Source organism: Littorina saxatilis, linkage group LG6 (genome assembly GCF_037325665.1).
Source record: "Littorina saxatilis isolate snail1 linkage group LG6, US_GU_Lsax_2.0, whole genome shotgun sequence".
NCBI classification, from domain to species: Eukaryota; Metazoa; Mollusca; class Gastropoda; order Littorinimorpha; family Littorinidae; genus Littorina; species Littorina saxatilis.
Window position 1 is genome coordinate 810,382 of NC_090250.1, and position 12,302 is coordinate 822,683.

At 44.5% G+C, this 12,302-nt stretch overlaps 1 protein-coding gene across 3 annotated transcripts in view; it reads right to left on the bottom strand.

The window, feature by feature from the left end:
- Positions 1–12,302, bottom strand: part of LOC138968251 (transcription factor SPT20 homolog) — a 54,967-nt gene that overhangs the window by 18,187 nt on the left and 24,478 nt on the right. For all 3 annotated transcript variants that reach the window (XM_070340814.1, XM_070340812.1, XM_070340813.1), the window contains exons 11-14: positions 12,080–12,136; positions 3,654–3,820; positions 3,152–3,184; positions 2,609–2,828 (exon numbers count right to left, since the gene is read on the bottom strand). In XM_070340814.1, coding sequence (XP_070196915.1) covers positions 2,609–2,828; positions 3,152–3,184; positions 3,654–3,820; positions 12,080–12,136 — 477 coding nt within the window. The remainder of the gene's footprint in view (positions 1–2,608; positions 2,829–3,151; positions 3,185–3,653; positions 3,821–12,079; positions 12,137–12,302) is intronic.

Consider the following 12,302-nt stretch of genomic DNA (forward strand, 5'->3'; position numbering starts at 1 on the left):
ACGCAAGTCGGACGTCACAAAGCTAAAAATAGCTGACTCTTCACCAGTCATTCAACGGGAAATTCCGCAGTGTGTCTCGACCAAATTGGGTCAGCTCTTGTTTCATTCAGTTTTTCTAGTCTCAGCATAAATGCATGGAACAGAAATTTAGCTGTGTTAACTATTGTTTCCTTCGAACGATTGCTTACAAAGAGAGAGAGACCGAGAGAGAGATTAGTAGGAGGGGAGAAGGGGGGAGTGGTAAATGATAAATGGTTGCATTTTCTTACCTGTATAAGTGGTCCACTGACAGGCAGATTCTTCGATCTTGCAGTACAAAACCACTCCCATACCACGTTGTTCAGGTCTTCATATTGCGTTTTCCGACGTTTCACAGTTTTTTGGTCGCTTCGTGCACCTGACTCCCACTCCTTCATCACGTCTTCTTTTTCCGATTTGATCCTCGCGATCTGTGTTTTACCACATCCCATCTCCTTCGCCACATCTCGGCATGATTGGCCGCTATCTAGTTTTTTCAAGGCAGCGACACGCTGCTCTAAAGTCAACGCTTTTCTTTTTCCTGCTGGAGATTCCATTTTCAAACACAGTAGTCTACTGTTGCTTTTGGTTGTGACTGTATCCGAAAGTGAGCGAAAGTGAGCGAAGCGAAAGTGAGTGAGCGAAAGTGGGTCTCCATCTAAACAAGCCACTGATTGGTCAGAAAAGGGACAGGACAACCAATCAATAACCATTTGTGCTACGGCTACGGCTACGGCTGCCGAGCACTGACTGCATAACAGTCGAGTTTTCGAAGTTGCGTTTTTATGTACGTTGTGTCCGTTTGTGACAGTGTTTACACTTCCTACGGTCCGAAAAATCGTGTCCGCGTCCGTAAGTGGCAGGTGTCCGCCCGTTAAAGGTTAGTTATTGTTGAAATCGTGTTCGTGCCATGATAAACTGTCCGTATGTAGCAGGTGGCCGTTACAACAAGGGTCCGCTAGAGACAGGTTTTACTGTAGTTTTAATTGGGCGGGGATGTAGCTCAGTCGGTAGCGAGCTGGATTTGTATCCAGTTGGCCGCTGTCACAGTGAGTTCGTCCCCACGTTCGGCGAGAGATTTATTTCTCAGAGTCAACTTTGTGCAAACTCTCCACGGTGTCCGAACACCCCCGTGTGTACACGCAAGCACAAGACCAAGTGCGCACGAAAAAGATCCTGTAATCCATGTCAGAGTTCGGTGGGTTATAGAAACACGAAAATACCCAGCATGCTTCCTCTGAAAATGGCGTATGGCTGCCTAAATGGCGGGGTAAAAAACGGTCATACACGTAAAATTCCACTCGTGCAAAAAAAACACGAGTGTACGTAGGAGTTTCAGCCCACGAACGCAGAAGAAGAAGAAGAAGTAGTTTTAATTCAAAAGAACCACTGTATAGCAGTCAATGACCACATAACAATCTTACCACCGACGCGATGGTAGCGGCCATGGACGTGGCCAGTTTGAGCAAGGCAACTCGACTAATACAGTACCAAGGATAATAACAATATACAGTGGAGTCCGGGTACAACGAATCTCAAGGGAGATACATTTTAGTTCGTTATATCAGTAATTCGCTGTAGAGTTTTCAACCCTAAATGGCCTCAAGACAAGTTTTCCCACTCACCTTCAAATGATCGTCCCATCGATCTTTCCTTGGAGAGTACAATCTCTGCATGTTTTCAACAGCTTCATAATATAATCCATAGAGAGGCATAGTTCAAATGTTCACTTTACTGTAATTTTAGAAGTAAAATTTAAAAAGTCGTGTAAACGTACGTATTTTTCCGGGTCATAAGGCGCGACTTTTTTCCTCCTCAAAGACAAAAATCAAAGAGACCGCCTGAGTACCAGTCAAACAACTTGTGATAATGCATGTTTCAGCTACATGTACTAGGTACTACCCTGGCCATGTTTCCTCTCAAGACATCAAAGAGACCGCCCCATAGGTTAAACTCGGTCACTGACCCCGGTGCAGGAAGTGTTTCCTCTCTCAGATATGACAGGGGAACCACCTCTCATAGCTAAAACTGGGTCATTGACCCCTGGGAAGAAGGTCAGTGTCAAGGCATCACAATGGACCTGCCTTTGATCTCGCCGCACACACAGAGCACACATATTTCTACTCTGTATTCTTTCTTTATTTTCATTCTTCGACCGTTTGTTACCGGTATACTTTTACTTGTGTTTGTGTATTTTTGTCTTTGGAGAGAATTATTGACATCAGTTCGTTGTAGCCTTGTGACTTTTAGAGACAAAACGGCTCTGGGGCGATGAAAACGTGTTTGTTATAAGAGGGGTTCGTTATGCAAATGAGTTCAAAAGGTTCGTTGTAGCCGGAAAGTAACAAGTAAGAAATAGAAGGCTGTCTGCCGGGAAATCAATGGCAGTTCGTTAAAAGCGGGATTTCGTTATACCCAGGTTCATTATAGCTGGACTCCACTGTAACACGCAAGACACAAACTGCAATCTTACCACAGACGCGATGGTGGCTGCCATGGATGTGGCCTGTTTGAGCAAGGCAACTCACCAATACCATACCAAACATAATAATAAAACAGTAATTATGCAAGACACAAAGTTCCAACTTACCACAGACGCGATGGTAGCAGCCATGGACGTAGCCTGTTTGAGCAAGGCCTGGGCGCTGGTGATGGTGATGCCGGTGACAGGGGGCGTGGCCTGGGGGGCGACGGCCGGTGACTGGATGGCCGTGTACATCACCTGTTCCGCTTGACCCGGTTTGCTGGTGGTGATCTTCACCAGACGCCGCCCTTCCTCCGTAAACAGGTCGCGAAACTGGTCCAGGTATCTGAAATAAAAAAGAATACACAGTAATATACTATGAGCTGCTTCTTTATTTCTGTTGTTTTAGCGTGAAAACATTTCTTGTTCTTAGGCACAATAAATACATCACTGATGCAAAAAAGTACACGTGCACTAACTAGAGATTGTAGTTTCTTTTTGCCAAGGCTGGAGACTGACAGACTCATGGCTTTTGAAACCCTGTGCATGAAATAATCCATCAATATTGTCCGAAAAAATTAGCGTTCCACTGTATGACTGAGATTTGCAGTCAGCAATTAAAAAAATCCAGACTGGATTACACAGTTTCACACACATACAGTAACTCACCTGTCAACATTTTGCCGGATACCAAGAGGAAACCTGCACGCAAGAGCAGGGCAGAATTAAAACTGACATCAAGGTTTTATATGAAACAAACATATGTGTCCCCAAATCACACACACACAAAACTCTCTCTCTCTCTCTCTGTCTCTCTCTCTCTCTCTCTCTCTCTCTCTCTCACACATACCAACAACAGAAAAGCCAGAACAAAAGCCACACAGAATGAAATGTCCAATAACAAACACACAGGCAGGCAAATCTTTGTTGGTTATCCCCCCCCCCCCCCCACCCCACCCCACCCCCCCCCCCCCCAATCACACACACACACACAGATAGACAGAACAAAATACAGAAATCAACTTCAGATGGCAAACCCACAAGCAGGCACATCAACACACACACACACACACACACACACACACACACACACACACACACACACACACACACACACACACACACACACACACACACACACACAGATAGCAAGTTCAAAGGGCAAACCCACAGGCAGGCACATCCTTGCTGGGTACTGTCGTCGCCGCTGTAGTCGTGGTCAAGATAGAGCCGCCCTACAAAGCCGTCGGCGAGCCGCTGGCGGTAGACGGATATGACGGCAAGCATGCGGTGCTCCTGGTTCGGGTCCCGCTCCAAGCGGTGCTCCTCCACCACAATCTGTCAACACAATATTCATGGTTAATAATAATAATGAGAACTAATATAGTGTGAACCACGAAAAATCGTGCTCTCCGTGCTTTACATGTTAACTATGAATATAAAAAAAATAGTTTAAATTGAATGCACATAAACAATAATATATTAACACTAATATCAAAATAATGGAACACAAACACTTACGACAACACAACATAAAGTTTGTAACAATATCGTCTAGGCACACACTAACACAATAATCAAATGTACAATTAAATTGAATCACTTATTCACAAATCCTTACATAATAAGAACAGAACAAGAAACTTACAATATTATCCTAAGAGCAATGTCGTGCAGAAAAACACTGACACAATAGAAGAAGAAGAACTAGAGTGTACAGTGAAGATGAATCTCTTCTTTATACGAAAAGCCAACTTTGCCTTGTGAAAACAGCAAGGGCTCACATCCATGACAGGTGGCATAGGAAAAATGTCCTGGACAATGCAAAAGTGATAGGACATTTGTCCTGAACAAAAATAAATCAATAGGACATTTTGTTTTAGTTATGTTGCTTTTTCGGAGAAAAAACCCCGCGAAGGGAGGCAACTGTCAACCGGCTTGGAGCATTCAGAGTTGCGACCCTTGGAAGCTCTTCTCTATAAAAAGCACATAAAATCTCCCCAAGTTTCGTCTGCTTGGAGAGACACATCGCTTCGCAAAACATCGATAAAATAGCAAATCAAACTACTGGAAAGTACTGACAATGTCCGGATCAAATGAAAGCATAATCGGACAATGACCACTTTGTGACGAAAACAATAGGACATATGTCCTCTTCCATGAAAAATGTATAAGACATTTGGAAAACATATCCGTGTATGTCCGATGTGGATGTGAGCCCCTGAAGCAGTTCGCCTCACTGTGTCAAATCTGGTTGTGCTTTCACACGGGATAAGACCGTCCCATCAGTCGTGCTTTCACACGGGATAAGACCGTCCCATCAGTCGTGCTTTCACATGGGATAAGACCGTCCCATCAGTCGTGCTTTCACACGGGATAAGACCGTCCCATCAGTCGTGCTTTCACACGGGATAAGACCGTCCCATCAGTCGTGCTTTCACACGGGATAAGACCGTCCCATCAGTCGTGCTTTCACACGGGATAAGACCGTCCCATCAGTCGTGCTTTCACACGGGATAAGACCGTCCCACCAGTCGTGCTTTCACACGGGATAAGACCGTCCCATCAGTCGTGCTTTCACACGGGATAAGACCGTCCCATCAGTCGTGCTTTCACACGGGATAAGACCGTCCCATCAGTCGTGCTTTCACACGGGATAAGACCGTCCCATCAGTCGTGCTTTCACACGGGATAAGACCGTCCCATCAGTCGTGCTTTCAGACGGGATAAGACCGTCCCATAAGTCGTGCTTTCAGATGGGATAAGACCGTCCCATCAGTCGTGCTTTCAGACGGGATAAGACCGTCCCATCAGTCGTGCTTTCACACGGGATAAGACCGTCCCATCAGTCGTGCTTTCACACGGGATAAGACCGTCCCATCAGTCGGGGCCCACATACACAAAACCAACATAATGACCGCTTTTTGTGAACAGGGGGAATGTATTTTTGTAAAGAAAACACCGTCAGCATTTAAGGAATTTAAATATTCAACAAATGACAGAAAGTGTTTCAAGAAGAAACAAGAAATTCCTCCGAGGTAGGAAAAACACCCCCGTCAGAGAACTCAGAACTTTATTACATGCGGACAGAGAGAGAAAGAGAGAGAGAGAGAGAGAGAGAGAGAGAGAGAGAGAGAGAGAGAGAGAGAGAGAGAGAGAGAGAGAGAGAGAGAGAGAGACAGAGAGAGAGAGAAGGCGAAGGCGAAGGCGAATTTTTATTGCATCAAACACAATGTGTATGTACAAGGGGGAGAAATAGTTAGCATGTGAACAAAGTGGACTTGACCGTCCGGAAGCAAGGCAACTTAAAATCAACACCTAGCACAAGAAGTAAAAACAGAGAAGAAAAAAAAATACAGTAAGATGAAGACAAGGATTTTGGGTTGTACGATCATACCGGTCTATTTCACAATTGATTTTCTCTTTGTCTAAACGCGTAGAACACATAATTTGACAATGCAATCAGTCGTAATTTGTTGTCAGTCTGTAAAATACACAACGATGAGTTGGAGAACTGGTCAAGGTCAAAACAAGCACCAATGTACTTTTGACGGATTGCATTGTAAGTTGGGCATTTAAACAGGAAGTGGTTTTCATTTTCTTCAGTTGATTTACAAAATGTACAATTTCTGGATTCAGCGCACTCGGGATTATAGCGCAGTTTATTTACCTTCAATGGTGTAATGCCCAGTCTGAACTTTGTGTACATTTTGCGTATGTACTGGTTTTCAATGACACCCAGATACTTTTCTTTTTCAAGTTCTCCTTTAAACATCCTGTATACATCAAATCTCACACTTGTATCAAGTTTACAGTGCCAGTTTTGCTCAAAGCAGTCTTGCAGACGTTGCTGAAATGTTCTAATAAACGCACATTCCCTACCTACAGACCCGTTCAACCACACATCTCCAAATCCATTCATGCAAAGGAGGCATTTAACTTGTGAGACCCAATTCTGTTTTCCCCTTTCAACTGCGTTTTTTAACATGATGTATGACATCTTTGCATATCTCGAATCCGGCATACAGTTAAGTCTCAACCAGTACTTTACGCTTCGGATATTTGCTAGGATTGACAAAGTGCATCTTCCAAGTTCCCCATACACCATCTGGTTTGGACTGTTTGACGAGATCCCGAGTAATCTTTTACAGGCATACATGTGAACCTTTTCAATCTGTGAACAGTCAAAACATCCCCATAGTTCTGAGCCATAGAGCAAGATGGGAGCAATTTGCGCATCAAATAATTTGAAAAATATGTCCATGTCGTGGCATCCTATATTCCATAAGACTTTAAAAATGTCAATGACACCTTGTTTGGCTCTGGTGATTGCGTCATTGAAAGAGAGATTCAAACGGGCTTGGGTTGTGAATGTCAGACCGAGATACTTGTAAGAGCTAGCACTTGATACTTGCGCGTTTCCGTAGAACCATTTCTCACTTTTGGCTAAATGACCACCGTTTCGAAAAACAACGACATTGGTTTTATTCATGTTTAGCCTTAACCCAAGACGCTTTGAAACGTTATGTAAGATGTTCAGTTGGTTTTGCAAACCCACTATGGACGATGATAGCAGTGCAATGTCGTCAGCGAACATCAAAAGAAACAGTTCGATCTCGCCGGGAAGCATTTGAATTCCGTGTCTGCCCTTACATATTATTTCCGAGGCAAGTTCGTTTATAAGAAACGAAAAAAGCGTTGGGCTCGCTAGACAGCCCTGCTTCAGGCCTTGTAGGCATTCAAAATAATCAGTATTGCCAGAGTTACATCGGACGCAAGAGAGAACAGATGAGTACATTGACCTAAGCATGTTAAACATTCTTCCTTTTACACCAATCTTTAATAAAACATTCCACAAAACATCCCTTTTAACGGTGTCAAATGCCTTTTGAAAGTCCACAAAAGCAACATATAACTTCTTTTTTAGTTGAAGCTGCTTGGTAACTGCTGCATAAAGAGTGAACATGTGGTCAATTGTGGAGTAATTTTTTCTAAAACCCGCCTGTGACTCAGAGAGAATGTTGTTTTCCTCAGCCCACGCTGTCAAACGGGCATTCATAATACTGGTATACAACTTGCTCACACAACTTAACAAAGAGACGCCTCTATAATTGTCAGGGTTCTCATCATCACCTTTCTTAAATATTGGTTGAATGATAGCCTTTGCCCAATCTGAAGGGTAGTCACCAGTCCTAAAAAGGTTGTTAAACAACGTCAAAAGATAGGGGACGATTGTGTCACCTGTGGTTTTTAAGAGATCATTTAAAACGCCATCTGGTCCCGCTGCTTTCCCTTTTTTTAAGCCACTTAAAGCAGTCCTCACTTCTTCTTCGGTAATATCACTGTTGAGAATGTCGCAGTCAAGTTCGTTTTCTTCTTCAGTGTCAGTATGGTCATGTTCTTGAACATGCCTTCTATCATCATCCTCGTTAAGTACTTTCTTAAAATGATCATACCATGCCTGATTGTCAATAGTTCCTGCGGGTTTACGTTTCCTCCTGAATTTCTTTATCTCCTTCCAAAATGCATGAGAGTCAGAAATATTCAACAGCAGGCTATTCACTCTATTTTGTTTATGACTGTCTTTTTTCTGTTTGAGCACTTTGGAGTATGACTTTCTCTCCGTTAGGTATAACACCTTTAACCTGTCTTTCTCTTGTCCTGTCTTTTCCTTTTTGTACATCCGAAATGCCTTGCGTGTTTGTCTTTTTAATTTTTGGCATTCAGAATCGAACCACTTGTTGTTTTCGGAGATTAAAGGTGAGTCATTTTTAAACACCCTTTCCATTGGTTTAGCAGCGTCTTTCAAAGCACACGTAAACAACTCCACTGACCCCTCTGCGTCCTCTTTGATCATAGCTGTAGCAGCGGCCAGTTTGTTTACAAAGCTTTCAGACTGGATCAAAGTTTTGACCTCTTGCTCTTTTTCTCTGTCCCATATGAGTCTTTTTGTAGGTGGCTGTGTTGCTTCACTGATGGGAGGACGGACATGGGCACAATCGACGCTAAACGTAAACCAGAGGGGCATATGCGATGACTCAACTCTCTCATCTACGGCTAGACGTTTAGAACGTGACGATAATTCATCAGAGACAACAAAGTAATCAATGACGCTATTTCCATGTACAGAAACATATGTAAAGTGTTCTGATAAATCAGGAGTGCAGTTACCGTTTAAAATATGCATACTAAAAGATGTACAAAGGGAAAGTAGCTCCCAACCAAATTGGTTAGCCACCTTGTCCTCTGATGACCTGGTGCAAACGTAGGGATCACATCGCTTATCGGCGCTATCCATTTCATCGACAGGGCACACGTTAGATTGATACTGGCCTGTTCTTGCGTTTAAGTCTCCACAAAGAATGACCTGCAAATCTCCATGTTTTTCAAACATGTCAAGGAGACAACACTCTAACTCATCGATATGGCATTTAGTCTGTTTCGTGTTATAATATGGCGACGTGGTTGGAGGGACATAGGCTGCCATGAAAATAATGTCTCCCTCTGTATTAAGCAATGTTTTGGAAAGTTTTAAGCATAAGATATGATCATATTCAGTCTCAACATGATAGACTAACTTACTTATATCTTTCTTTACGAGAACAACGACGCCCCCTGACCTCCTACCATGACTCGTTAGCTTCCTAGCCGATTTCTGGAAGATTTGAAAATCACTAAAGTGCCGTGATAGGTCGAATGCTTTATCCAAAAATGTCTCTACAAGACAGACAATATCGAACTTCAGGATATAGCCCAGAAAATCAGAATCAGGTAGCTTAGAAGCCAAGCCATCGACGTTCCAAGTGAGAAATTCTAACGTGCCCTTACCACCTTCTACTGCCGATGTGACGTGCCCGTGCCGTCAGTCACTGATTTTACTGCCACCAAGCATCGTGTCGATACGTCCTTGGCGTTGGCCTGTGGCGCCATGGCCTGCCCCCCGGGCAGTGCCAGCGGTGGAACCCGTCTGGAGCCTGCTGCGTGTCTTCACGCCCGGGTGATCGGCTGTGGCCGTGTACCCAGCACCGCCGGGTTGACTGCTTGCTCCGCCGTCCAGCTGAGCCCTCCGTCCGCCGCCCCGACCCCCACCGCGCCCGCCACTGTCGTCACTGGAGATGTCGGTGGTCGGTGAGCCTCTACCCCGCCCCCTGCCCGCGTATATCGGGGTCTGTCGGTTGACCCTGTTGTCTACGCCTCGCTGGGGGGAGGTAAGGGCGTCTATGCTGGATGTGGTGATGGGGACAGCAGGGGACTGGGGCGGCCGACAGGGCAGCGATGGGAAGTCATGGGACGAGGTGGTAGCCTCCGTGTTGGGACTGCTGTCTCTGGCTTGTCGTTCCTGCTGCTCACCTCGGTGCTCCCTGAGTCTCTTGTGCAGCCTCGTTCCCCTGTAGTAGGCCGTGAAGCCCTGGTCTCGAAGCTCCTTGAGCGTGGTTCGCTGTCTCGGTGTCAGATCGTCGTTCATGGAGACGTCAGCTGACCTCAGGCTCTGTCTAGTGCTGCGGTTGGCGATCAGTGCACGCTTGTCGTTAGCGTTGTGCAGCTTCACCAGGATAGGGCGAGAGCGCTGTTCGCTATGCTGTCCGAGGCGGTAAGCTCGGTCAAGGTCGTCTAGCTGCCACTCCTTGCCCGTGTCATCGTGTAGGTTAATGGTGTATAGCACTGCTCTGGCACAATCCTGTCCTGTTTCACCAGACGTCTCAGTGACACCGTAAAAAATAACATGGTTACGCCTAGAATGGATACGTTGTTTCTCTATTTCTTCGTCAAGTTGATACATCTTGTTTTCCAGTGCAGCAGTGCGTTTTTTCATATCATCCATGGCTTGTTCACCCTCTTTCAGTTTCTGTGATATGTTATTTAATTGGCATGACATCCGATCTACCTTTGCACTGAAGGAATCAATTTTGTTGCCCAGATTCATTTCCAGTCTATTTTCCAGCCCGTTGATAAGCTCCTCCATTTCTGGCAGTGGCCCTGGGTTGAGTTCGATGTCGCCGCACAACATTAGAAACATGGCAGTCGAAATGTTTACATACCGTGAGTGACACGCATTGCCAGCTTGTCTAGCAGACGGGTGTTTCCACTGTAGCATGTCCATCGCAGAATACCTGTCACTTGTTAACACCGCGCCGATGGAAGAAAAACTGTCACAAAACAAGCTCTGACTGACGCACCCTCCAGCGTAGAAGTGGACAGTGGTCGTGATAGAGTCCGAGTGTTTGAAACACAGCACAGTGCACTGAGCGATGGTCAAAAACACAAGAATACAGAACGTGGTCAGCACGAGCCTGTATGATAAGTCCGTGTAGTAGTCCCACTTGCAAAATGGAGAATATTTTCCCTGTTTTCGACGACGAACTTTTTTCATCAATAGTTTAGTCAATGTTGGTTGAAATTGTCCAATTTTTGCACGGTGCAATGCAGGACACGTAGGCATCTTGTATTGCAAAAATTGCAGCAATTAGTGGTTTAGAAATAGTTAAACAAGCTCATTTCACCGGACGATCAAGAAGCACGTCTTACCAGAAATCTGAAAACAGCTCACCCCGAGAGAGAGAGAGAGACAGACAGAGACAGAGAAAGAGACAGAGATACAGAGACAGAGACAGACACAGAGAGACAGAGAGACAGAGAGACAGAGAAACAGAGAGACAGTCAGAAGTCAGAAGTCAGAAATCAGAAGTCAGAAGTCAGAAGTCTGAAGTCTGAAGTCTGAAGTCATTAGTCAGAAGTCTGAAGTCTGAAGTCTGAAGTCAGAAGTCAGAAGTCAGAAGTCATAAATCAGAAGTCAGAAGTCAGAAGTCAGAAATCAGAAGTCTGAAGTCTGAAGTCTGAAGTCTGAAGTCTGAAGTCTGAAGTCTGAAGTCTGAAGTCAGAAGTCAGAAGTCTGAAGTCAGAAGTCAGAAGTCAGAAGTCAGAAGTCAGAAGTCTGAAGTCAGAAGTCAGAAGTCAGAAGTCAGAAGTCAGAATGTTTATTCGCGTAAACACAGGGTCCATTGCGAAAGGGTACGTCGAGGTAGGAAAAACACCCCCGTTGGTCAAAGGGAAATAACCATTCTCACTGCCACCAACTGAGAAGGTTATTTCCCTTTGACCATTAATATGTCACTCTTAATCTTAATCCACCAATAACTCCGTAACCGTGTGTTTGACTGGTCCCAATTTTTGTAAGGACCGTCTCAGGAATGTATAGAACCTGTTCACCAAGTTTGGTGACGATCGGTCCGTTCATTCTTGAGATCTATATGCGAACACAAACAAACAAACAAACAAACAAACACATCGAGTGAAACCTATACACACCCCTATACCGGGGGTGTAAATATATTTGGGGGGAAGTGAAACGTGTGTCAAATTTGAGGCAATAATGAATCATCTGAGGGGTCTGAATAATCCGATGGCAAAACGTTGAATCTGACTGGAGAAAAAGGTTAAGAGGCATGTGTCAGCGAGAACAGTTAAAAGTCAGATTAAACCAAAATACTGAGTACAGCATAACAAGTGGAATCAATACTCTTTATTAAACTGAGGAGGCATGCTAAAAAAAAAACAGCCATTACTTTTCCAGTGGAATAGGTTTCAGAAGTCACTTACCAAGTTTTCATTTGGTGAATGAGGGCGTTCTGGAACTTTAAAGAGATGTTCGGGCATCTGCAAACAAGAGAGTGCGTGGGTTATTTTACACAACTGAGAATATTCAACAGAATAAACTGTGTGTGTAGAAAATGAATCTATGAGCAGAGTACTTGTCACCCCAGTTTGATTTTTAACGTTGAATATTCTGGATCTGGATCTGGATAACCCGCCTGGGTTGGTG